Source organism: Folsomia candida, unplaced genomic scaffold, assembly GCF_002217175.1.
Source record: "Folsomia candida strain VU population unplaced genomic scaffold, ASM221717v1 Fcan01_Sc029, whole genome shotgun sequence".
Lineage (NCBI taxonomy): Eukaryota > Metazoa > Arthropoda > Collembola > Entomobryomorpha > Isotomidae > Folsomia > Folsomia candida.
The window spans coordinates 1,824,131-1,851,682 of NW_019091221.1; the positions used below are offsets into that span (position 1 = coordinate 1,824,131).

Genomic DNA, 27,552 nt, shown 5'->3' on the forward strand with positions numbered 1-27,552 from the left:
TGAATTCTCATATGCCCATTCACACATGCATATATGCGTGAGAGGATTGAATGTTTGTTTAATAGATTTCCGCGTCTGGTCTCAACATATTTAATAGCAATTATGCGGTTTTACAATTAGGACATACCAGTAAAAAATAAATCATGAATTGCCCCTTCCTATTTGCACAAGTGTCTTTCCATTTTATTCACGGAAGGACGTGAAATCTGCACATTACGCAAACATGACTGATTGTCGTAATTGTGGCATAAAATCATGTCAATCTAAATGACTCGAAGAAAAACAATACTCATTGAGGTTGATTGACAAACCACAGACTTTCATAATAATGTACATACATACGTATGCATACCAGCGCACATACTTCCTGGAATGAGGGGATGGCCTTGTTAAAGAATAGTATAAAAGGACGTTATTTCTACGCACTTCACCATCGTCATTCACATATTACATAAATAAAGCGCCTTTAGACGCTATGTGCAGTACATATGTACATGTGTAGTGTTTCTCCCATCACACAATAAAGAGACGAGGTCAAATGACTTTAACAAATAGCAGCTTTTTTTATCTCTCGATCAAGAGAGAGGGGTTTTGTTCAGTATACATAGCCTGCATATGTAATAGGATATGCCGCAATACAAATTTAGTATGATGTATCGTCATCACCACTTGTCTCAATATCCCAGCAACAGTATCAACCAACTCACTATGTCTCAACTTGTCTCAATATACCCATTTGTATGGTTGTGCTTTCTCCACGACTTTCTCCAGGCCATTAAACTGTCTATAATACTACTACTGTGACCGGGGTGGACTCCCCCCCACCCACCTAGACCCACTTGGTGTAGTGAAAGTGTTTTTGTGGGGGTGGACCTGCTTCGAGGGGGGTTTTTTCTGGGATTTTGGTGGCCCATCCATTCAACAAGTGGCAGTTCGCCCCCGACTTCCCTAACAACGGAGCCGGTTGCTAAGGCCACGATTTTCCTTGTGGATTCCCCCCCCCTTTTTTTCAACCCTTTTTTCAACCCGTGGAGGACGGAAAATCCCGCGACATCGGTCGCGAAGGGGTGTGGTCCCTGCGCCCACAGGGTCAGCACGGAATTTGAGTGTCTGACTTTGTTCGGGTTGGCCAGTCCCACGCACTTTAAGTGCCTTATCTTAAAATTGATCCTGTTCATGTGCTAGTAGTCTTTTTTCCACCATTGTTTGCGTTCAAAAACGTCATTGATGCGCCTATCTTTATAGCATTGTAAATATTACTAATATATGGATGGGTATGTATTTATGTGCATTAAAATGTGCTGCCGAGTGTGAGAGAGGTTGACCGGATGTGGGCGCATGGATGAGTGCTCCTGATTTGTAATGCATTGTGTGTACGTGGATACGATGATAATTTCACAATTATGACAATGCGACCAACTTCTTTTGAGCATCGATTAATTTATTCATAAAGGTGACGTCCACCACACCGTTCCTTGGGCGGCTTCATATTGCAAATATTGCGTCTATGAAGTGCCAACTCATTGCAAATTTTACCTGGGATTACAGGAATTTCATTATATAATACTTGCAGTCCCGGATCGTTGGTTTTCTTGAGGAGTTGCTTTGTTCGACACAAGCTCCTTGCAAGTTTTTCATCCAAGCTCTCCTACGGATTAAAAAATTATTATGAGCATGTTGCTTACATCGGGTCGAGAGTGCATCTCACCTTGGTATGTGAGGATCTGCCGTTCTGCAAACTACTTAATATTTTCGCAATCGTATCATCAAGTGAGGGAATGGTGGAAGTTGTAATTTTTGTCAATACAGGGGGATACGTGTTGTTTAACGTCATATTGGCATACGAGGGGATAACAATGGGAGTGATTGCTGTTGTTGTGGAAGAGGGAGATGATGTTGTTGTTGTCATCTCTGTCGTCGTTGATGTAATTATTAATATATTTTCTGAGATAATGGATGACGAATAGTCAGCCGCGGTCACTATGGTCGACGGGTGTGGAGGGGTGGTGGTGGTTGGACGGATTTCATGCATCTCCCTAGCATTTCTCGCGAATGGAATTACTGTTAACGTTTCATCCGTTGTTGGTGCAAGAAGAGGAGGAGGACGTGATGCTACTTTGGTCGCGTCCACTGCTGGTGGCGGGGTTGCTGTCTCCTCCTCTTTTGTTATTACAGTGTTCATTTCCGGTTGAGGGATTCCAAAAACGGAATTCAACTTGTTTTGCTCAACAGGATTCTGATGTACAGAACTTTGAGGCAAGAGTATTTTATTTGCAGCCAAGTCTGAAATTAGATGGAAATGTACTTTGCAATGAGCATTTGTACATGCATGATCTCAAATATTTAATAATTATAATACCTTTCTTGTACTGGTTGCACCTTCTTTCATTTCTATACACAATATTCACATGCTTTTCCACAGACTTTGCTTTTGCTATACAAGTGGGCCCAACCGTATCGAGTATAGCAAATACGCAGGATGTATCGGTTCGTTAAACACAGGCGATGCAATCAACGTTTGATAAATTGCATGCACCTGTGATTCCACAGTATGTACAAATTAAAATTATTAACCTGAACATTTTAATTGGGGTGAATCCTTGTATAATTGTGATAAGGAAATATGGTCTAGTGAACACATACTCATCTCTGTGAAGAATTGGGCAGGGCAATCTTTGGCTGACTATACAAATAACTCAAATTACATATCAGTGATACACATATACATCAGATTGCATATAAAGTGCAAAAATAAGCGAAAAATAAAACATTACACATTTTACACTCGAGCCACACACTATAGTGGAGAATACAGCCATTATTTTTAGTTCAGGCCTCGACACAGCAGAATTGGCGAAGATAATTAAAGCGGTCACATCGGCCCTTAGCCAAGAAAATCGAAGCCGAAATACGTTCTGGTTTTATAATTCACTGGATAGTGAAAAGAGCTTAAACCTCTGCCGAAAATACTCCAGAGGTTCAAGTGTATAAAAAAATAACCGAGCCATGGAGGCAAGAAAAGGCCGCGATCATGGAGTCGTCCATTATCAGAACAATAAAAATCAAACATCTCTATCCCCTACTTTCCAAGGATGAGGATTACCCAGCAAACTGTGGCAGCCAGCTTAAAAATGGTTAGAATAAATTGAACTACCAGAACTATTGAACTAGTGTAATTCCATTCCTTCAATAACTTTTTTAACATGTCCACGTTTTATAATTATAGGCTGCACTCGCATCATATTTAATTTTGGCGAGGACGCAAGCTTGACCGCGGAGGAATTTATCCGGAAATATCATCCCTCCATCACCCCACAAGAACTCGAGCGGTTGGAGAAAGAGTGTTACAATTTTGACGTATCTCAAATTACAGAGGAATCAGAATGGCCAGCATAAAAAGTTTTGCAGAAATGGTCTGGAATTTTTATACAGGGCTGGGAATTTATTGATTTTTGAGATTAAAGTTTAAAATTAAGATTAAGCCCTGGAGATTTCAGCCCTTGAGATTAACATTATAAGATTAAATTGACTACAGAGATAAATTAAATCATGATAATTTAATATCACCTGATGGCATAGATTAAAATTAATTAATCGAGATTAGTTTCAAAATTCTGATTTCTTATTTGCATGTGTATTTGCAAGTGAGAAGAGCTATGAAATTATTGTTCTTGAGCTTTGAGATTAAAAATTGAGGTTGAAAAATTTGTAATCCAGTCCCATGATATTGATTTCGTGAGAATAGGCATGCAAGATTAGGATTACAAGTTTGCGTTGATTGTTACGCGTCCTGCTGTGCAGATGTCTTAGATGACGAAGAAGGTTGATTCCATATTCATCTAATTTAGTTGTAATTTATTATTAGTAGTTTTTCTTATTTACATATTTGTAACATTTAAATAAGCAGAGCTATGAAATTATCATCATCATCATCATAATCATACTTAATAAATATGTATGTAGAACCCACCAGGCGGACTTCCGTGGATTGAGAGGTCGTCTGGTGGGTCGGCTCGGGGTGGCTCGGGATCTCCAGGTGGGAGCAGAAGAGGAGGAGTAGTCTCCTCTGCCAGAGAACTTGGGGGTGGATGAATGTCCACTTGGACAGTTTGTAGTGCAGGAGGAGAGGACGGCCGAGTGTTGGTGGGGGTGCGGAAGTCGGCGACAGAGGAAGAGGAGGATGAGGAAGAAGAAGGTGTGTTCAACTCCACCGGGACTTCAACCAGGGGGATTTCAATCCCAACGTGGGCAAGGTTCCTGGGGGGGAGTGTGTAGTGTGGTGGTGGCGGTGGCAAAACTAGATGAGGAGGAGGAGGGCTGGTTGGCCGTAAGTACGACCATGTCCATTTCGACATCAGCGACTGGCTGACTCCTCCACCATCTCAACAGGCGATTTAGGGGATTGGTGGTCGCCCTCAAATTCTGAAGAGGATTCCACTGGCGTACTCTACGCCAGAACCCCCTTAAAACACCCCACAGGGCCCTCATCCTCATTCTTTGGGTGGGGTTTCCAACAAGAAAACCGAACGTGAGGCCCAAGACCAAACAGCCCATTGCTGCAAAAATGTGCAAAAAAAGGTTGCATGAAATTATTATTATCATGTCTACGGTTCTTGGGGGATATAACTTGATATTATTAATAATGGCGAGCTTTCAACGAATTATTATTATTATTATTATTGTGTCACACCCACCACATATCAATTATGGTCACCCCAATCCAAAAATCTATCCCCGACTCTGCTTGCAGAGGGACTTGCTGGGGGCAAAAGTCATCTTGTCCCGGAAACACCAGGTACAAGTATTCCCCATTTGGGGCCGACCGCTCGGCGAAACACTTTGTCGTTGAGGACGTGGTCATCGTCCAAAAACAGGTCTTGGCACAAACCCTGCAGTCAATTAGGGAGGAGCAGCGATCCATTATATTTATTATAGTTATTATTTTTGTGGGAGGATGACTGCTCGGAAAGTAGGAAGATTTGGGTTTGGTGGAAATGATGATGATGATGATGATACAGTGAAGGTATTGTCATAATAGTACCTGTCCTTCAAGGAAACTGGGTAAAATGCATCTCTTCTTGTTACAAAATGTTTACATGCTTTATGGCAAATCGGTGTATGAAAATGAAATTTGTGCATTTCATTATTATTGAGCAAACAAAACTTTACTTTATTCACTTTTTGCTATTGTAATAATTACATATAAATATGTGGACAAATTTTAATGATACATCTATTACGTTTAAATTAGTTTTGAGGTATTTGCTCAAAATTAAATCAAATAATTATCATGCAGTATTTTGCTTATTATCTATAATCTGATTAATTCTTCACGTTGACTTTCTCTACCGGTGCCAACTGGGTTATTTGGTTTAACAAAATACATTTTTATAAAAGTCGAGACTGAAAAAAATGCAATTAATCCTAGAAAAAATAATAATTGATGGTCCAATTTCCCATTCCCCGAAAATGGTTGTTGACAGAGTGTATTTTAGTGACCAGCAAACCTCGTTACGGGACGGACATCAATTGCGGTGCAATCTCTAGTGTCACAACTTGGAGAAATATAAATATTCAGAAATTAAATAGGTTGAATTTAAAATTGGAATACAATACACACATACCTAAAGTCCACAATTGTTCCAAATTTGTTGTTCAGGCCAGGGTATGGAGAGCATAGATATTGTGGGGGCGCCCATGTGAATGTAATAAACTTGAAAAAGGTTTGATTTCCATATTGGGTGCAATTCTTGCACCATTCATCACTGAATGTAGTGTTCTTATATGCGGAAACGAAAGGAATTAATACACACATTAAGAAATACATTTTAAAATTTAGAAGACAGTCGAGTGCAACAACTCTGTAATGCTCTGCCATTACTACTATTTGTAGACTTTAAAAAACGAATGTTTCTGTAGAATCTTAAAACAATTTAATCGTTGACCTCGTGAGAGGCTCCAAACTGCTTCACAATGTCTGCAAGACTGTACCAAGACGCACGCTTGATCAAGAAGTAGAAGACGTAAAGGCTGCAGAAATTACTGTTTACAGACTGCAAACTTTTAGTGTTGCTATTACGAACGTTTTGTGGGAAGTGATAGCCGTAATGAGAATATGACTTTCCATAACTGCACCAAAAGTCTGAAACAATTTCGTGTCCATCAACGTATGTATATAGACCGGTTCAGTGCTGTCCATTTTTGTAGCTAACCAAATAATAAAACATTTAATGCTGCCACACATGATTTTTAGTAGAAACGCCCTATTACATACCTGGGGTCACTGTTAATACAAATTGCAGACGGAGTTTTCTCAAAATCCACGCTTGATATTTGATCTGAAGCTACAACATTGAAATTCTGTACGTTCAAGTCCTTCAGTAGGTAGTTGAGGCAGCAGTAGATAGTATCAGTGTCCATTCTTAAATTATTGAATGATCAGTATACACGTTACGTTGCACAAATGCATAAATATAACTATCCGCTAATGAAATGTAGTAGTGTTCGCTCCGTGGAATTTCAGACTCGATGAGTAGTTGCCAGTCGTCCTTGAATGTTGATAAGCTATGACACGGAATGTAGTGCTCATCAACTGTGCTCACGTCAGTCTGCCATAGGGAAAAGAGGTCCAGACTTTTACGAATTGCTTATCACTCCCAGTGTATGGTAGCTCCTGATTCTCCATTTTAGCAGCGAGGCTTCCTCTTTGGTTTTGGACAGGGGCACAGCTTCTTTTAACAGGACTTGACCTCTTCTGTGTAGGTTTCTTTTTCTTTGCCTTTGATTTTGCACTTGATCGGGTTACTGGTCTTTTTCTAATTGATGGCTTGGTTTTTTTCCTTGGTTTGGCTTTTGACGACGTTCTCTTCACCGCTGGGGAGCTGCTCGCAATCAAGTTTTTAATTGGAGCGCTAGGTTTTCTTGCCACTTTTCGTCGTCCGCCACCTCCTTTCTGAATGCAACCTGGTGCACTGAGGACATTTCCCATTCCAAACTGGTATTTATATAAATTTCTGGAACGTTTTTTGGGCCTAGTCACTCCTCCGGATGAAGAAAATGGCAACAGCTCGCCCCCAACTTGATCCATTTTACTTGGTAATGTATCAATATAGCACTTGTGATTTTCTGCACATTTGACCCTTCTAATATAAGTCATTAAATTTTTTGTCGTCTAAAATGAAGCACCGCCACCGTTGGTTGTGATGACGGGGGTGTTAATGGAGTAAAGGTTTCACAAATCTGTACATGCATGGACTTGTGCTCTTTACACGTCACTGGCAAGTACTGTACTGAATCAAAAACGATTTCACGCCGCCCTTTTATGTCCGATCTGGAAAATGTGGGTATCACCTTCCTAACGTTTTGACCAAATCGCTGACTTTCAATAATATCAACGACGACATGGGCAAATCGGGCAGGTGCCGCCGCATTAGGGATCGGCAGAGAGTCTGGCGCTGGATCATCACTTGGAATGGTAATTGTTGGTACGTTAAATTCGGTGGTATCCTCTGTAAATTCAAAGTTATCCTCCAGGTTTAAATGCTGGTTTAGGTGTGTTGAAAGTTTAAACTTTGCTCCCAAAGTTTTTAGCCGTATTTCCACCAGGTTGTCGTCATTCAGCAAGAATCCAATATTTATTCCTTCAGCAGCAAGCTTGTTTACAAGCTCGTCGCCCAACGCTTCAACGTCATATTCCTCTGGCATGTGCAGTTGACCGGCACTGTGTTTTAGAACATTTACAATTATTTTCTGCCCAACTGGTAACTGGTAATAGGCTTCTTGAAACGGAATGATGAACTCTGTAAAGCGTACAGAACCCTCATCCTGGAGAGTTTGTATTATTTGCATATAACTTTCGTGATCTGTCCACTTGTGCCGATGGCGTCGTTTCTGATTTCCAGGAAGTTGATCGTATTCCAGGTCTGGGGCTTCCTCCAGTCTTATACGGTCCAAAAATAAACTGGCTGCTACCGACATGGCGAAGCAGGAGCTGTTTGTGCGTATATTTATTATACCTTTCCGTGAAAGATGCTGCGGAGTGGGGATATATTTTCCCCCACGTTTCGACAAGAATTGTAGTGATTCTACTTGCAAATAGTGGATTCCATCTAGAGCCCACATGGAACCTAGGATTAAATAATAATAATAATTTTTAGTACTTTATGTTCGATTATTATTCTATTGAGAGTTTCATACCATGACTGGAGTACGCATTTAGTGACGCAGTAATATAATTGGCTGCGGTCACGATTACCTGCTCCACCAAAGGAGCTGAGGCTTGAAGTAGTGTTATAAAAGGGGTAAAGAAGGGAACCGTCTTACTCTCTAATCTCTCTAAATGTGCTATTGTGCAATTTAGTGTAAATCTAACCTTAATGCCTAAATAAATCTTTACAAGATCCTTCAAAAGATCAGAAATATTTTGAAAAATTGTCTCAAAGGCTATTGCAACCGTTCCAAACGGTCTATTAAATTCATAAATGAACCATGCAGTAGTGTCGTCATGCAGGCCAAATACGTGGGTAAAACCACGCGAGTCAAAGTCGGGTGGAATAATTCCTCCTCCCTCTTGATTGGGAACGGCCACGCACTCATAAGGGTCTTGTAAGTTGGCAAACATTCTACGGCATGTTGTGCACGAGTGGACAATCGACGCATGATTGTCGTAAGCCTCCCACTATAATTTAAAAAAGAACAAATTAGAAATGCAATTTTGTACATATCACATACATGAAACATATCATGTAATATTTAATATTGAACTGAATACCATGAAAAGTTGCAGTTATTCCACCCGCAAATTATTTGGCGACCCATCCTCCTCGCTGCACTACGATCCGCAGTGCGGGTCACACTTATGTTGGGGAAGGATACATCATTATTCCCAATTATTTACTAAAACTGCAAGTGGGTTCACCAACATTGATTCCAATGTCTATTAAAATATCACACATTGGCTGAGGGATTTTGTATCGCAATGATAATGATCCCGTGTTTACAAGTTCTTTGAACGCTGCTTGGTTGACTTCGGTAGGATGACAAATTATTTCGCTCAATGCGCTCACGTTAAATCCACTAATGTGTTGATAAAATGTATTGTCTGCTCGGGCACTGCATTTAATAAACTCTCCAACCACAATTTCTTTCACTAAAGGAACAATTGATTGTGAAAGGTTTACAGCAGCGCTGCACACTTTTTTGTTCAGTTCGCCGAGTGGATATTCTGCCACCAAGAGAAATGTTTGACACGTTTCACAGCACGACATTTTAACAATACCTGATTACTCCAAAATTTTAAATGTGGATCCAAAACTAAAGCCCATCTCCTTCAACCTGTCTGCCAATGGATTAGGAAATGTATAAACATGTCTCAGGACATGAGTATTAATTAGAATTCGAAAAGCTACAGAGTTAACTGAATTATTGTTCTGGAATGCCCCACAAAGCTCAAAAAGCATTTGTGCCGTTTCCAAATTTTGCTCGGAATAATTAGGGGGGCACAGGACCGTTTCACGGAGTTTGATAATATCAACTAATTCTTTAAGTGTAATAATAGTACTGGTGTTTTGTTGTAGTTTTCCATTCAGAATCGAAATCTTGTGCTGTGCATGCAGACGGAGCCTGTCGCAAAGGTCGCAAATCATAATTAATTAGAGGTGTCGTCGTCTGTGAGTGTTGATGTGTTGGGATCAATGTTGAAACCTAAACGCCTCAACTCTTGGATTTGTATGTCAAACCCCCGTTGAAAATCTTGGCAGCCCCTGAACCGAGTGAGTGGCAAGAAGTTGTTGCCAATCAAAAGGTCTTGCAGATTTCTAACTCTGGATAGGCCTGTGACACATAAACATTTTTTATAGTTTAAAAGTTTGTAGTTTAAAATGTGTCGAGACTTTTTGCATACCGGTATAGCTGTAATTTGGGAATCTCTCAATTGCCGTAAAGTTGAAAATGAGTTTGTTTAGCGTCTTTCCCTGTTACATAATAATTGTGCATAGTACTTCTTCTCACACACATTGAAAATTGCATAATTTAGTCATATTAAATGTACATACCTGGTTTTTATGTAAAGTTTGGCCAATCGCCTGTTTAATTGGGAACTGCTTTTGATGATTTTGGTATATGTATTGCACCTTGACTGGCAGTCCGCCAAAAATTGTTGGACCTGTCCACCCTTCCACTTGCAAAATAATAAAGTCTGGGTAAGTTTTTTGCTTGAAAAAAACTGAACGAATTATTCGCGCAAGACATTCATTTGTTAAACCTACAATTGTAAAACAACATTAATATTGTGTGGTGCGCTATATAGGTACAACATTTAATTACCTGCTCTAACAGAAATGTTGGTAATAATTTGCACCTTTGCACCTTCATACACAAGTAGGTCGTTAACTGTTGACGCCGCGTTCACCGGCGCTAGTCTCAGAACAGGAACCTGAAGCTTGCGAATTTTTCTTCTTGCATAAGAATCGCACTCCTCATTGGTTGGGAATATCTATGGGATAAGGATATGAATATTAAATTCAGATAAAGTTTTAAGTGGTAACAACTAACCACGGCAGCATCCAAAAAACCAACCCTCTCCTCTGGGGACACAAGCTTTATTGATCGGCTGGAAAGAGTGGATATGTCAGCCTCAGTGACTCTCTTGAATCTAAAAATGTACACAATTGAAAATCTAATTTTGCATGTTTTTTCAACTATTTTTGTACCTGAAATTTCTCAAAACGTTGAGATAAGCCTGATCATCCGCTCTAAAATTGTCCTCCAGGACCACAGACTCAAACGACCGATACAATTCCTGTGTAGTACACTCAAAATAAAATCATTACAAAATCTTTACCATGCGGAATGACTATATGACCCTCCCGCATGGTAACGAGTGAACAGAATGTGGTAATGAGAGCAGCGCGATACCATTTGGTAAGGATAATCTGCTATACCGCATAGTAATAACGCAGCACACACAGTAATATTTACTACATTATTGTAATAACACTGATAACGATCCGGGTAACGTGAGATTACCTTTTTTGGTTAAACATGATACATTTTTAGTATTAAATGTTACCTTATACGAAAAATATTAGACAGGTGGGTTATAATTATAGATTTTTTTATTCACACTATAAAATGTACATATTTATCTCTTAAAAAACTACAAACATTACGTACTATATTATTTAAAAGTAACTTGAAAACTTCTGAAAAGCTGTAACTCATTTCCTTCACAATAAAATCTACGGTCGAATTATTAACTCCACTTGCTAATAAAGAAGAACAAAAATTATGAAGTAAATTGGTGAAAAGCTTAATTCCTAAATTAACAGTGATTTCTTCCACTATCTCTACCTCGTCGAATTTGTGCGGCTCAATAGTGACCTCATCTAACCTGATTCCGAATTCGTTTTGTTGTTGAATTGACTCATTTTCTAAATTATTTATATTATTATGAAGTTCTTTCAGATGACGCGAGAAGCCGCTCCAAGTTGACAACTGTATGGTGCACGACACGCTTGGACAAAAAATCGTTTTAAAATTTAGTTCGCCATAAATATGACCATACTTCATGATGATCCTTAATATCTAAACTAGTATTATAATATTTCGAACACTCGGGGCATTTAAACATCCTGATCTGGCCAAGTTCCAAGTTGTGTGAATATTTGTTTCACTGTGCGAGGAAGTGAAGTCGTTTCAATGTCCAATTTGTATATGTAGACTTGGACGAACTTCCAAACTCCTGAGAGATTTTTGTCGTACTCGGTTCCGTAGTGAAAAAAAACGTAGTGAGCCTTGAAGAGTGTATCGAGGGCTTGAGTAGTAGGCTTGAGTATCACAAATAATAAAAAAACGAGGTTAAGTCCTTCGGCGATTTTCCAAGGCAGACAAGGTTTGGCTGGGTTTTTTCGTCTTTCCAAGTATCAAGGATAGATGGAAGAGGGGTTCCAGTCTGTGGTGATGAAAATAATTATTTTATGTTTTACAATTTCAATATTTTTTTTATTTGTACCTTAAAATAAGAAACGATCAGCTCTCTTGCGTCATCTGTTTTGGACCAGCTCCCCCTACCTTTCCCTTGAGCGGTGGGAGGAATCAAGTAGAGGAGACAAAATAGAGCAAAAATTTTGCGATCCCAATTATCTATCACAATTTTGTTTAAATTAGATTACCTAGTTTATTCCGACTGTAATAAATAAGTTATTACCTAACTTCAGAGAGATGAATTTTTCCAGTCCAGGAGACTTGCATATTTTAGTTGCATTTTCAATTATCTTTTCAGACAGGGAAGGCCAAGTCGTAACGAAATGGCTTGACAAATCCTCGTGCATCAAGGAAAATTCGTAATTGATCTGTTGGATTTGCAAAATTGGGTTAGGCGGTGAATATTAAAAATATGAGCTTCAAAATAATAGCATAACACTAAATCAAACAAGATTAACTTCATGACCAGTCTTCACACTTACTAGGAAATCGCAGTCTAAAAATTTCTTGTACAATTTGAGTATGAGTGTAGACTTTGCTTGGTTTTTTCGCAAAGATATCCGGATGTGCTTCAAGTTAGCCGCAGCCGCAGTTCAAGACAGCCGCAGCCGCAGGACATACAAAATAGCCGCAGCCGCAGCCGCGGAATATACAAGTTGGCCGCAGCCGCAGAAAAAAATCTCAAATTCCCCAAAAAATCTCAAATTCCCCAAAAAATCTCAAAATCCCTGAAAAATCTCAAATTCCCCGAAACATCTCAAATACCCCCAAAAATCTCAAATTCCCCAAAAAATCTCAAAATCCCCCAAAAATCTCAAAATTTATTAATTATCAGAATTTCAACGTGGTTACAATTTTTTCAGTTAAGAAACCAAAAATTTTACACGTAAAAGTTAAAATGTCGTTGTAACGAAGTTAAATTCGGATAAGAGTTCCCATGTAAAAATTGGCTTTTTTTTGCGAAAATGCCACCACCATCTCCCAGTAGGCTTCACAAACTCAAGTCATGTCTCAAAATTCCTTATGATAGTTTTATAAAAATTTTTATAAAAATTTTATAAAAATCGAGCAAGTGGTTGGGTTTTTTGTAGAATTATAAATCCTTAAATATATTACTGATGCACGCTGTATGTTATGCACGAAAGTGCAAGGTTTCCGATACATTTCAATTTCGAAAATTGGTTACGATTTGGAGGAGTATTTCAGTATGGAATTTCTAATGGTTTTAAACATTATACTACATCCGCCAACTTAACAAGTGATGCTTTAACAACTGGAGACTTATTTGATTCAGAAGAAACATTCCTCAAATCCATTGATTTTCTCGTCGACATCGAAGAAAAATATAATTGCTCCAATAAGTGTCTAATTAGTAGATCAGTGTCTACTTGTCCTATGGTGGACCTAACGATTACGTCGCCCAACATGTTTACGACGATCCTCAACACCACTAGTAATACCAATTGTGACACTTGTCCCCCAAATCAAAACCTATCGTACAGCTTCGCGGAGCCCGACCCCGGGTTTATTATATAATAGTTAAACTATGTTTGAGCTGACTTCAAAATTTCCGTCAAAAATATAACACCAAAAATAATTCCATAGTTAATATCTTTGAAAATATCCGACAAAATTTTTGTCAAAAATATAATACCAAAAAAATCCATAGTTAATATCTTTAAAAATATCCGACAAAATTTCTGTCAAAAATATAATACCAAACAAAATCCATAGTTAATATCTTTAAAAATATCCGACAAAATTTCTGTCAAAAATATAATACCAAAATGATTCCATAGTTAATATTTTTCAAAATATCCGACAAAATTTCTAAAATTGCCCCCACCGGTCAACCACTGGACCGATTTGGCTCATCTTCGAACTCGAACTGTGTTTTGACATGGTATACATGTGTGCAAAATTTCAAGTCGATCGGATAAGTTTAAAAAGAGTTATCATTAGACGGACAGACAGACAGACAGACAGACGGACAGACAGACATCACGGGCTAAAAAGGGAAAAGGCCAACTGTCCAAATTTCATTTTCATGGACCGAATTAGGCCCTTGTCCGTTTCTTTGTTACACGGTGGCCCAAGGGGGAATAACTTCTGCAACAGAGTTTGATGTGTTGACCGAGCAAAGAATTCTAGGGGTTAGGTATATATTATTTGCGTTTACTTTCTTTTATGGTGGTCATTATAAGGCGGTCTTTTATTACAAGCGACGTTACTATTTGTATGACGGGCTTCACCCGGAAACACTAAAAAATTACACAATTGGCGATGCACCCAAGGGGCATCGACTTAGCACGGTATTTATGATAATGGACAAATAATAATATACCACGATAACAATAATTATTTTTCACGCTGCATTAAATTTTTATTTAGCATCAGTAATAATTACATTTAATGCATTTAACCATTCCGTGAATAATTTTGTCTATTTTGGCAAAATGCATTATTATTATTATTATTATTATTATTATTATTATCTTTCTGTTGGATAACTAAGCGTTAAGATGGATGGTGCCACCCATAATCTGTAAATATTTACACATATGTAGTTGATAAAAATTGTCTAATAAAATAATTGTTCATGTCAAATTAAGCAATTTCCATTCATGCTTGTTCTCAAGCAAATTGGAGACAAGTTACAACTACTATATCTTCTTAAAACCTACATATAGCACCACTGCTTAGTAAATTCAATTTTTATTCATCACCTTTAATAAAATGTTGTCCATGGTCTTATTTAGTGATTTCATGCAGAAAAATAATGCTAAATTTTAGTGGATTATTTCAATTGCTAATAACTGGTATGAATACACCCGTAGGTACCTGTTACTCAAAAATATTCCCAAGCATTACGTCTTCGTATTTCATTACCTACTTAAATATACATAAATATTTTGAATAATGCCACCACCACCAAAATAGTTCTTACGTACATACTCAAGGCATTTAATTCAGATTAGAACTCCATTCTAACAGTTTTGCCAAGCAGAAGCATGAAGTTTCATTAGCAAATCCCTAAAAATTCAGTGTAACAAGTTTTTTGTTATTTTGCAAAAACGAGATGATTGTGAGGAATCCAATTTGGATTCCTCAGGTTGAAAATGTATGATTTGGGAATCGATATTTTTTTGAAAAATTTGACATGTTTGGAGAATTTGTGATTTTTGGAGGATTTTGAAATTTTTTTGAGAAATTTGTGATTCTTTGCGGAATTTGAGATTTTTGGGGAAATTTGAGATTTTTGGGGGTATTTGAGATGTTTCGGGGAATTTGAAATTTTTCGGGGTATTTGAGATGTTTCGGGGAATTTGAGATTTTTCGGGGATTTTGAGATTTTTGGGGAAATTTGAGATTTTTTGGGAATTTGAGAATTTTTGGGGAATTTGAGATTTTTGGGGGTATTTGAGATGTTTCGGGGAATTTGAAATTTTTCGGGGTATTTGAGATGTTTCGGGGAATTTGAGATTTTTCGGGGATTTTGAGATTTTTGGGGAAATTTGAGATTTTTTGGGAATTTGAGAATTTTTGGGGAATTTGAGATTTTTGGGGGTATTTGAGATGTTTCGGGGAATTTGAGATGTTTCGGGGAATTTGAGATTTTTTGGGGAATTTGAGATTTTTCGGGGATTTTGAGATTTTTTGGGGAATTTGAGATTTTTTAGGGAATTTGAGATTTTTTTCTGCGGCTGCGGCCAACCTGTATATTCCGCGGCTGCGGCTGCGGCTATTTTGTATGTCCTGCGGCTGCGGCTGTCTTGAACTGCGGCTGCGGCTAACTTGAAACACATGATATCCGGTGTGAGAACGTTTCTAGAAATAATTGTTTGATTTCTTTGGACGAATTCTTGGGACAAAGACTGTTGATTTTGTTAATAACTTCCAAAGGAATAATTTCAGTCGGCTCATCATCTGGCACTGGTGGAGGAATAAATTTCGCGGACGGTCCACCGGTAAATGTTGAGACCCTCTTCGATGCACTTTTGGCCTTGCTTTTGTTCAAGGTGGTATGATCTTATACATACTTGGTATACATATATTGCAATACAATAATTATTGTGAAATTTTTTACCGTTCCATTTATACTTCCAGGTCGGGTGTAACGCCAGGAAGGGACAACTTGAATAATTGCCTTTGCAAATAGTAATTTATCCTTGGTGCTTGGCGAGTCACTATGGAAAAGTTTCAAATTAATAAACGAAATACCAATTCCACAAATAGATTGTGATTGCCAAAATCCAAACAATTTGCAGCCTTGTCCGGCCTCGGGGGTCAAACAGTGGGTCAGTCTCAAGGAACCACCCAACTTCTGTTTCACACCGAAGATGATGAGTTTGAGGTAAATGCATACGTTGTGCCTCACATCACCGGAAATCTTCCCATGCAACCGTATCCACCAGTTCCAGAATTCAAATCATTGGGGCTAGCTGATTCATCTTATAATAATCCATCAAGAATTGATGTTTTGTCGGGAGCTGACATTTATTATTCATTGGTATCTGATGGTCGTATCAGCAGTACCTCTGGACTCACGGCTTTTAAAACTCGATTGAGGTGGGCAGTGGGAGGACCGATTCATGCACAGTCATATAGCACATTTATTAAACCTGTTGTTATCAATTTGGATGGGGCACTTGCAAAGTTTTGGGAACTGGAAGAGATACCCGTCCGAGGTCCAGTTCCATTTTCAAGTGAAAATGAGGAAGTGGAAAGGCATTTCGCTTCTACTCATTCACGTGATTCTACTGGAAGATTCGTGGTCCAGCTGCCAATGAAGGAGCCCATGCAACCACTAGGATCCAGTAGAAATATTGCAGTCAAACGCCTGGAGGCGATTGAACGAAGGCTTGCCAGGAATGATGATTATCGAAAGGAGTATAATCGCTTCATGGCAGATTATGAGGGACTCGGTCACATGAAATTAATTGGTGATTCGGAGATAAATTCAAGTAATATGACTTGCTATATTCCTCATCACTTTGTTTTGAAATTATCAAGCACCACGACCAAGTTTCGGGTAGTGTTTGATGCATCAGCATACACAAGCAATGGAAATTCGTTGAATAATTCCATGATGGTTGGACCGACCATCCAGCCACCCTTGACTACAATTATTATGCGATTTAGGAAGCATCCTATCGCTTTCTCTGCAGATATCACAAAAATTTATCGCCAGATCAAGGTTGCCAGAGAAAACCAGGATTTGCAGCGAATTGTGTGGAGACCACACCCATCAGAGCCAATTCGTGATTATCGTCTCACCACGGTGACTTATGGAACAGCAGCAGCACCATATCAAGCAACAAAGGTTCTTCAAACACTTGCAGAATATGAATCAAATAAATATCCATTAGCAGCGGAAATTGCTATCAATGATTTTTATGTTGATGACTGCATGTCTGGAGCCAACACTGTGGATGAGGCCATCGAGTTATATAATCAACTGACTGGATTGATGGCAAGTGGAGGGATGGAACTTCGCAAGTGGAGTTCAAATTCTCCCGAATTACTCGATCATATTCCTGACGTGCAACGGGAACTTGAAACTTTGATTGAATTGGATGACCCAGCAGTGAAGATGCTTGGTATTTCGTGGAACACCCAGAGAGACTGTTTTCAATTTCTGGTGTCAGACTTGAGTCGCAGTGGTGCGACACCCTTGACGAGGAGAAACAGATTGTCAGATATAGCGAAGCTATTCGACCCTTTAGGATGGTTTGCACCAGTAACCATTTCTGCAAAAATAATGATGCAAGAATTGTGGAAGGCCAATCTGGATTGGGACATTCCAGTTCCGACTGCACTCGCTGACGTGTGGGTGAAGTTTCGAGATTCCCTTACAGACCTGGCTTCTATTTCAATTCCCAGATGCATTAATTCAACTTCTGTCCACTTAGCACGAAGACTTGTTGGATTTTGTGATGCTTCTGAAAGAGCTTATTCGGCTGTTATTTATTCTGTAATTTTGACGAATGACGATGCAGCGGTCATCTCACTCATAGCAGCAAGAACAAGAGTTGCACCAATTAAATCTGTGTCCTTGCCACGACTTGAGCTTTGTGGAGCCCTGCTTCTTGCCCAATTACTGACTTCAGTCCGAGAAGAGTTAAGAATGGAATTTGATGAATCTATTGCATATACGGATTCCACAATCGTCCTGGCATGGATTAAGACAAGTCCACATCTTTGGAACACTTTTGTCGCCAACCGTGTCAGTAAAATTCAAGCGTTGATGAATTCAAATTCATGGAGACATGTTCCGGGAATTGAAAACCCTGCTGATTGTGCTTCTAGGGGAATCATGCCAGACCAACTTCAACATCATCCCTTATGGTGGAAAGGTCCAGGATGGTTGGGAGAGGTGGACTTGCCCTACCAATCCGTAGTTATTCCATATCATGACCATGAAATAAAGCAAGTGAAGGCAGTCACATTTACAAATACTATTGGAAATAGTGAAGATGTTGACCTTCTTCACAAATATTCATCACTTCGAAAACTGATTGCAGTTACAGCATGGATGAAGAGATTTGGCAAAAATTGCTCTTCTTCAGTTAATGAGAGAGAACGCGGTCCACTTTCACCTCAAGAGTTAAACGATGCTCTCATGATTTGGATTCATCGTGCTCAAAATGATGTTTATCAAAGAGAGATCAAGGCTCTGACATCCCATAAAATGTTGTCTCCTAAATCTCACATTTTGAAACTCAACCCATTCGTTGATAGTAGTGGAACCCTTCGAGTTGGTGGTCGCTTAAGGAATGCCAGCCAACTTTCTCCTGATAGAAAGAGGCCAATCCTTCTCCCACAACAACATAAGTTGACGGAACTTTTGAATCTCATTTGGATAACCTGCATGCTGGTCCTCAATTGCTGCAATCAATAATTTGTCAGAAATATTGGATTGTCAATGTGCGGACAGTTCTCCGTCGCATCATTCATAAATGTGTAATTTGTACACGCCAGAGAGCTGCAATAAATTCTCAGTTAATGGGGAATTTGCCGGAAGTAAGAGTTTCACCTTCCCCAGCATTTCAAAAACGTGGAGTTGACTATGCTGGCCCGTTTACACTGCGAGCGATACCAGCAAGATCAAAGGTGACATTCAAGGGATACCTTTGCATTTTTGTCTGCATGGTGACCAGAGCAATTCACTTGGAAATTGTGTCTAGTCTTGACACAGATTCTTTCATTGCAACACTGAAGAGGTTTGTTGCTCGGAGAGGCAAACCTACAGATATCTACAGCGACCAAGGGACAAATTTCATTGGCGCTGAACATGAACTTAAAGGACTAATCACATCGGATGCTCATAATGCAACTTTAGCTAAAACATTAGCTAATGATGGAATCAATTGGCATTTCAATCCACCTGGAGCTCCACATATGGGAGGAGTTTGGGAGGCAGGAGTGAAAACAGTCAAATATCATTTGAAACGCGTCGTAGGTGAGACTCGTCTTACTTTCGAGGAAATCACAACCTTGATGGCACAAATTGAAGCGTGTTTCAATTCGCGTCCTCTCACCCCGATGTCATCAGATCCGAATGATTTTAGTGCACTGACACCTGGACATTTTCTCATTGGAAGGCCATTATTAGCAATTCCAGAACCCAATCTGCAAGAAACCAAACTAAACCAATTATCTCGTTGGCAATATTTACAAAGAATTACCCAGGATTTTTGGAAACGATGGACCAATGAACATATTTCTCGGCTACAACAGCGCCCTAAGTGGACTCGACCCATGCAATCCATTAAAATTGGTGATTTGGTGATTATCAAAGCAGAAAATTTTCCACCATTGCATTGGAAAATGGGCAGAGTCATCAAAACCCACGAAGGGACAGATGGACTAGTCAGAGTTGTCACCCTCAAAACTGAAGGAGGAGAAATGCAGAGACCAATTCATAAGCTTTGCCTACTACCTCTTGATGATGAATCTCAGGCAGAGATTCATGGGGGCCGGGATGTTGGGTCGTAAAATGATGAATCATTCTCGTCGCAACTTGCAATATGTTATTTTATTCAAGTTTAAAGATTTGCAGTCTCATTTTGCTGTGCATTTTGTCTTTTCCGTGTCTAGATTTTTATAGTCGCATAAATCACTTCAGTCTGTATTTTTTTTGCAGAAAGTTATGTCTTGGTTGCAAGTTTAAATATACATACATATGTTCATATATGTACATGCTTTCATTTAAGTGTTATGTTAGAGAAATGTAGAACGTTTATGTAAAATGACTCATTTGCTAAAAATGTTTCCCTCACATTTTGGTTGCTACCATATATGTTAAACTTTTAAGGCTACAGTTACTTGTGCGACTTTGCTAAATATTTTGTAGATGCTTATGTGTACGAAAATAACCTTGTCTGTAGGTAAATATTCATAAAATCAATCTGCAGAGTTGAGAGAAAAAGAGACGAGGTTTGTATTTTGGAGAGAGATTTGAGTGAGAGAGAGAAGAAGGGAAGCAAGCAGTAGGAGGAATTGAAACTTAGTAGTAGAGAAATAACTTGTATGTATTTTCGTTTTCTTTTAAATAAAGGTGTGAATTGAGACTGGTTAACTTAACGACTTTCTTGTACTTTTGGAAAATTATTATTTCCATACGAAGTAGCCTAGTTATCCCACCACACTTCAATAGATTTGAAAAAAAATTCGCGAAAAGGTTCGCAATTTTTTTGAATAGAGGGTAAAAGATTGTAAGGACAGGACAATTTTTAATAATTTTTTTCGCTATTGTGCAAAAAATAATTATGCAAGTTTAATTTCTAAAAATGTGTTGATAATTAAGCTGGTAAAATTGTTGCGAAAAATTTTACGAATGAAGGATGGTAAGTTAATTAATATTTGTTAAAAATCTGATCTTTAGGTGCATCACACTTGGAAAATACCGACACCCTTCGCATCCTATCCGATGTAATTATTTTAAATTAAATTTAAATTTAAATATCGTGGTCCCGCCAATAAATGCCTTTACCTCAAAAGAACTCGAAGATAATTCCAAAGATAGAGAAACTTTAAATATTTCCTATTCAAATATATTTCAAATATTCCCCGGGTACTCGTTTAACCGCAAAGTTTAAAAATTTTAAGCTGTATGTCTTTTCCTAGGGACGGCTTCCTTACCACATTTACATATTTCTATTCCCCATGAACAAATGGGTTTATTTGGGGATGTTTACCCTCGTGAATTTCTGGACGGTTTCCATCCACGATGGGGACTTGAGAGGGCCCTCCGTCCTGAAGCCTTTGATCAACGGGGCTGCCCACCACCCGGACCATCATCTCTTCTATAATTTCAATTATGGCCAACTCTCAGGCTGTGGGACCGAATAGGGGGGAGTTTTAGGGAACCCAGTGCTTTCGGGGGGGGGATTCGCCGTTAAAAAAGTTGACGAAGCATAATTAAATTGGGGATCGAATTTATACTTAAATTTTCGAATTTTTTGCAAATTTTCCAACCATGTATTTTTTTACTATTGATCAATCCTCCAAGTGAATAATTATTTAACTTGGAGAAATCAGATAAAATAAATAGCAACACGAATTGGCTTAGTTTTCAGTCTTTTTTATTCGCATAAAAGTTTTTGCAAGCTGTGTACGTATCTAATCTAACAACTACAATTATATCCTCAATATTTAAATATTTTTATGTCCATTATTATCTCTCTTAATCATTCTGCGTAAATAACATCTTTCATTTACCTATTGATACACTAGTGTCTTAAGTTGCTTAATTGGACAAAGTTATCTAAGGTTGCTAAAGTTTAACCTGACCCCTTATTGAATACTTCATCAGTAACATAAAATTGGTCAAATGAGACGTTTTATGTTAATTATGAACTTGAGGACAACATGACGGTTGAAGATGCTGCAGGGATGATGCATGTCGATTATTCACAATTATCCTCACCGTATTCCATCAACAACTCGGCCAATTCAAATGAGATTTAGATTTAGACGTTGATTTATCCAGATTAAGACACAGTCCTGATTTAGCTGGTTAAGGGAATCGTTTACTGTTTCGGTCATAGAAAGCACTAACCGATAGCAATACACACTATAATCACTTACAGCAAAGCAATGGCAATGGATCTTATCTACGCGACGGGTCGAGGCCTTAAGCAAGGGTCATCTTGTAAGAACCCATAATACAGAGCAACCTTATACATATGCAGCTTGATAAAAACTGAGCTTCATTTTTAATACAAAACAGTCGAACAAAATACGTTCAAACTGTTTGTGGACAATCCGGATGTTGAGAAATCAGCCTGCCTCCATTTAGACGTTGAAATCGAAGGACCTGGAAAATCACAGATCGTCACTCAAAAATTTGGAAATGGGACAGTTGGAGTTAACTATCGTGTCGCGAAAGCTGGGAATTACTTGATTCACGTGAAGTATCAAGGGAGCGACTTTGAAGGGAGTCCCTTCCACTTGAAGGTCAACTAATGGCTTTTTTATGTAAAAAAAAGTCCTGAAATGGGTTAAAAATATAAATCTATTTATGGTTTGATTAAAGCCACATTTTAGAATTATTCCTTTGTCTCAATTTTACCTTCGTAATAATGTTTTACTAAAATTATGCGAATTACATAGGTGCGTACTTCTATTTAGTTATTGTATTTAGTGTATTTAGTTAAACAACTTACCAGCAGAACCTTTATGTATGTATATATCGGTACATAGAAAAATTTGACGAATTTTGGGCAAAATTTAAATGCCGCGAAATTCGCATTAAATTTGCCCATTTTGGCTTGTAGAGCAAAATCTACCCTTCCGCCCCCCCAATTTTATTACAGATTCTTACTCAGCTAAAAATTACGAAAATTTTGAGCTATCATACATGAAAATCGGAGAAACTTTAAAATTCTTCTCATCATGGTATAAGTATATCTTAATAAGAGGCGAATTTGCAATATTTTCCAAAATTCGCAAATTTGCAAATCTGACCCCCAAATCCTATTCAATAATTAAAACCAAGTACAATATAATTTTAGGACCGTATTTGAATGACATTTGACAAGTTTCAACCAAAAACCTAATATCGCGAAATTCGCATTGAATTCGCACATTTTGGTTCGTAGCGCAAAATCTACCTCTCCGCGCCCCCAATTTTATTACAGATTCTTACTCAGCTAAAAATTACGAAAATTTTGAGGGGTCATAGGTCAAAATCGTTGAAGCCGTCCTCTTTCACTAAAAATTAAGGCAAATTAAGCGATTTTCAACGATTTTCAAAAATTCGGAAAATTGCAAATTTTCTTCGCAAATCTGCCAGTTTAGTTCCAAAATAATTCTAAGCCCTTGTTTCAATAAAATTTGACGAGTTTTGGGCAAAATTAAAATACCGCGAAATTTGCATTAAATTTGCACATTTTGGCTTGTATAGCGAAACCTACCCTTCGGCGCCCCCAATTTTATTATGGATTCTTACTCAGCTAAAAATTACGAAAATTTTGAGCTATCATACATGAAAATCGGAGAGGTACTTTAAAATTCTTCTCATGGTTGTATAAGTATATCTTAATAAAATCTTTCCCAAGACACCCTTCCACAATTTCTGGGTTTTGGAAAGTGTTGAAAGATGAGTGGAAGAAAGTTGATCTCACTATGGTTCTGAAAGCGTACAACAGATGGAGTCGAATATGTCGACTTAACGTTCAAGATATGGGCTTTCATATAAAAAATATCCTGGGCCTTCCTCACAAAGGGTCATCGATTAATTAAGGTTTGAAATCGACCCCAGCTGTTGCAGCACCCATTCTGTATTGAATACAGATTGAAATACCTTGATAAAAGTTATATTTTCAACTCTTACTTGGAAAATATCTATCGTGTTAGCACAGCGATAAGTTTTCTGCTAGTGAATCCCCACATGGTTTTTGTCTTCACAAGAATTGCGGTCTTCAAACTTTTTAATACAATACGTGTCCTGTTAAACCATGTTTTGGTGGAGCTCACGACAATATTTGCTATAAGTTTGATAATCTTACAATTTTCTACCGCAAATACAACCAACCCCAACGACAGCAAAATCGCGCAAATTGAAATGGCTGGAAGAACTAAGTCGATTGAGACGGGATTCGACTCGTGGAAAGTGGGTGGCTCTCTAACTTTACCAAGCACATCTTGCAATGTACGAAAGTATGTACGCTGCTTTTTAAGCTTCTCCTTATTTTTCAAGGCATTCCCCATGGTGTCTACTTTAATGCAAAACCTGTTTAACCCAGAAGCTTCTAAGCTGCTTAATCCCTTGGCGAGGTAAGGTGTGAATATACTAGTTCTTCCAGTATGAGCTTCGATAACTTGAAATTGTGAGTCCCAAGAACTCCGGACAACATGGCTACTGCCTGCATTTTTAATTGTCCTGATCCGTTCTTCAATGTAGGGTCTGAAAATGAACAATACCATCATAGGGTGGCCGTGTGGGGAGGTCGCGTATACATTCTTGAAATACATTTCTTGCACTGGTGGATCATGAATTGCCAGAAGTTTCGCTTGAAGTTTGGTCAAAAGCCGAAAAAAGTTTAGATTTTTGTCAGCACTAACCAGTAGCTGTGGAATCACTATATCTTGAAGATAAGTGCCTGGAATTGCTATGTTTTGACGATGAGTGCCTTGGTTGGATTTCTCGGTATGGGAATACATCTTAACAAAACCATCCATGCATATTATAGGAGCGTCAAGTGCAACAAGATCTCCGAGTCCACGCGGCGTTGCCAGTGGAAATAGAACCGCAAGACAAGAATATATCGAGCCCTGATAATAATTAACCATGAGGAAAAAATTCCCAAACAACCAGAGAGTGACTAGTATTAGATCCATTTTTCCCATGCGATACGATCTACCAGAACTATCACCAACCTGGCCCAGAAATATGGAGATTACAGTAATTGATTTATCCAGCATCCTTTCAGCAAAGTACAGCAGTTGATGACGCCATTTTCTGTTGATTACTGATACCAGTTTACCTTTGGTAGGCCCAGAATAGGCAAGAATAGTTAAGAATCCCGCCAATGCTGCTACGCTTACTACAAAACAACACCATACGTCAGAGTTAAAAGGCGACACAAAAGTAGCCACCCCACTGGCACGGGTGGGTGGCTCAGTAATAGTTACAAAGTCAATGGGCACTAGAAGGATTTGATAAACTGCCATCTTGAAGTCGACTGTTTTGTGATCTACTTTTTTTAACGCGTAACCAAAACTCTTAAGATCATGCAGTTGTTTTTCTGATGACGTCTGCCTGTTAGGGCTCACCCACACTTGCGTTTTTTCCTGCGTGATGCGGCATTTTTTGATGCTGATGTCGATTTCCGCATCTCACGCATCAAAAAATGCAAAATCGTTCACATTTGCAACAATTTTCTGCCAAAGAAATTTGATGCGGCATTTTAAATGTCACAGTTTTTGATGCTGCATCTTCTGCGTTAAATGTGAACGGGATTGCATTTCTTTCGCAGCATTCTCATCTCTATGGCATGCCACTCTTGGTGGGAAACTTAATCCTAATAAAAGTCATCTCTCAACATTACATCACATATTTACATCACATACTTATATTTGAAATTAAATACGCAACTATTAAACATTTACACATTTTAAATTATGGATAAGTCGTGTTTTAATTGTGGTGACCCTGCACATTATTACATAGATTGTCCTCATTCGTATCCTGTCGACAGGAATTTCAAGAAGATTGCAAACGTGGTTCATCGTCTAAATAATCCCAGAGTGAATTTCCAATCATCCAATCGGTATCATGAGAGGCAGAGAATGTATCGAGAAGCCAAATTAATCAGTGTAAGACAACAATTATGCACCTAGTTATCTGTTATTTAATTGTACAATACATTAATATGTTCAAATATGTGGATTTTGTTTAGTTACCAACAGTATCGTCTGGAATAAATATCCTTTGTGAAAAGTTATGGGAGATGGATTTACAAGCATCGGAGTTAGATCCCATTGGAGTCCACGAGGGTCGTGACGCCCCAGCGAGGCGAAAGGTGGACGAAGCGAATATCCAACTACTAAATATGCTCCCCGAAATACGGATGGCAACGGCTTTTGCAAAAGAAGTAAGTTGTTGTGTCGACACAAATTTAGTAGTTTATTCGTACCCTGCCCTTAATATGCTAATATGCAATCAAACTAAAAATTCTAATTTTTAATTAACAGAAATGTTCAGCAAGTGAAGAGTTTCAAAACGAGTTAGAGCGCGAGATTTTGAAAGGCCGGGAAGAAGATCTGCGGATAATGAGGGATACTGTCTCGAAAAGTCTTCGAATCAAGATTTTGGAGCACAACTCGGGAATTGAGTTAAATGAACGGTTTCAAAATACATCGGCTGTTCTTCGGGCTCTACTTGAAGAAGTTGAAAGTGTTGAATCAGGTCGACCTGAAATAGTGAAGAGACTTCGTGAGACTCAACTTGCTTGCCATAAATCACTTGACCAATTGAAATCGTTGCTGGTGTCAGTGAAAAAATTACAAACGGTTAAGCATCCTTCCTACTTAGAAGACAAGGTCACCCATTATGAACTAGCAATCAGTAAACTCGAAGAAAAGCTCTACAAAGAGGCAGAAGGACGGACAAATCGGGTATTAATATATGTATCAAATCTTTATTGCGTACAAGGATGTCATCCCAGTTTTTCATACTAATTTTATTTCATTTTAGCTAGAATGTGTGATTTGTGCGGAGCGTGAGGTGGACACAATCTTCACGTGTGGTCACAATTGCTGTTTGGTGTGTGCGCTGTCAATGGAAAACTGTCATCAATGTCGCCAACCAATTCAAAATCGACAGAAGATTTACTGGAATTGAGTCGACTCAAACGAAACATTGTATAATAATGATATTCATAATGATAAGCTTTTATTTTACATCTTTGTGTTGTTATTATTAAATATTCTAACAAATACTGCTACTTATTTAACAAAACTAATAAAAGAGTTACAAATATTCTCCTTACCCCAATTGCGGCTGACTTTTGGCTCCATTTTCCCTCAATTTTTTTTTATTATTTCATATATTTGTTAAGGTATTTATTTATTTGCACTGGTTATGTCGACATAAATATAACCATGTTGAGTAAAAAGTTACTGAGGCTTATCTTATTACGTAATATAATCCAAAAGAAGCAAAAACGGAGATATTGGGTACACCCACTTAACGAAAATAGACAGAGGGATGGAGAGCATAAAAAAATTGATAAAATGTACCGTGACCACCCCAATAAATTTTTCGAATATACTAGGATGAACCCTCAATTATTCGACAAATTATTGGCTATGGTTGAGCCTTATATTAAAAAGGAAAATTTGAAATTCCGCAATTGTATTCCAGCTCGGATCCGACTTTATGTCACGCTTCGGTTCGAACCGAAATACATCTAAATTTAAACCTTTACCTTACCAAGATTACTAATTGGACCTTTTTTACGCTTACAGATATTTAGCTACTGGCGATCACATCCGAACAATTGCGACAAGTTTTAGCTTAGGCAATTCGACAGTTTCCCTGATTCTAAGGGAATGTTTGCC

General features: G+C 38.4%; 4 protein-coding genes and 1 long non-coding RNA gene across 5 annotated transcripts; 3 read left to right on the forward strand and 2 right to left on the reverse strand.

Moving 5' to 3' along the window:
* The first annotated feature begins 447 nt into the window (after window positions 1-447).
* Window positions 448-3,600, forward strand: LOC110860128. Its single transcript, XR_002548909.2, has 2 exons — window positions 448-3,134; window positions 3,227-3,600. It is a non-coding gene; the product is annotated as an uncharacterized LOC110860128 (long non-coding RNA).
* LOC118438982 lies at window positions 3,420-8,403 on the reverse strand. The gene is made up of 2 exons (XM_035859966.1): window positions 5,625-8,403; window positions 3,420-5,555 (listed from the first exon to the last, which is right to left on the reverse strand). Exon 1 carries the CDS (start codon window positions 8,119-8,121, stop codon window positions 7,156-7,158), a length of 966 nt encoding a protein of 321 aa, XP_035715859.1. The 5' UTR covers window positions 8,122-8,403; the 3' UTR covers window positions 3,420-5,555; window positions 5,625-7,155.
* On the reverse strand, window positions 3,945-4,355 carry LOC118438977 (extensin-2-like). The gene has a single exon (XM_035859960.1). The coding sequence runs from the start codon at window positions 4,353-4,355 to the stop codon at window positions 3,945-3,947; it is 411 nt and encodes a 136-aa protein (XP_035715853.1).
* Window positions 8,404-12,504: 4,101 nt separating the features above from the next.
* On the forward strand, window positions 12,505-18,883 carry LOC110860105. Its single transcript, XM_022109170.2, has 2 exons — window positions 12,505-12,637; window positions 16,251-18,883. Exons 1-2 carry the CDS (start codon window positions 12,505-12,507, stop codon window positions 18,881-18,883), a joined length of 2,766 nt encoding a protein of 921 aa, XP_021964862.2.
* Window positions 18,884-18,987: 104 nt separating this feature from the next.
* LOC110860106 lies at window positions 18,988-19,980 on the forward strand. The gene has a single exon (XM_022109171.1). It carries the CDS (start codon window positions 18,988-18,990, stop codon window positions 19,978-19,980), a length of 993 nt encoding a protein of 330 aa, XP_021964863.1.
* Window positions 19,981-27,552: the final 7,572 nt, after the last annotated feature.

What these genes read in the sequence shown, in the direction of transcription:
- LOC110860106 (XM_022109171.1), top strand. Translation starts at nt 18,988, where the DNA reads ATGGGGAATTTGCCGGAAGTAAGAGTTTCACCTTCCCCAGCATTTCAA.
- LOC110860105 (XM_022109170.2), top strand. Translation starts at nt 12,505, where the DNA reads ATGAGTGTAGACTTTGCTTGGTTTTTTCGCAAAGATATCCGGATGTGC. An exon ending in CGCAGCCGCGGAATATACAA is followed by an intron (nt 12,638 to 16,250) that starts GTTGGCCGCAGC and finishes AACAATTTGCAG; the next exon opens with CCTTGTCCGGCCTCGGGGGT.
- LOC118438982 (XM_035859966.1), bottom strand. Translation starts at nt 8,121, where the DNA reads ATGTGGGCTCTAGATGGAATCCACTATTTGCAAGTAGAATCACTACAA.
- LOC118438977 (XM_035859960.1), bottom strand. Translation starts at nt 4,355, where the DNA reads ATGTCGAAATGGACATGGTCGTACTTACGGCCAACCAGCCCTCCTCCT.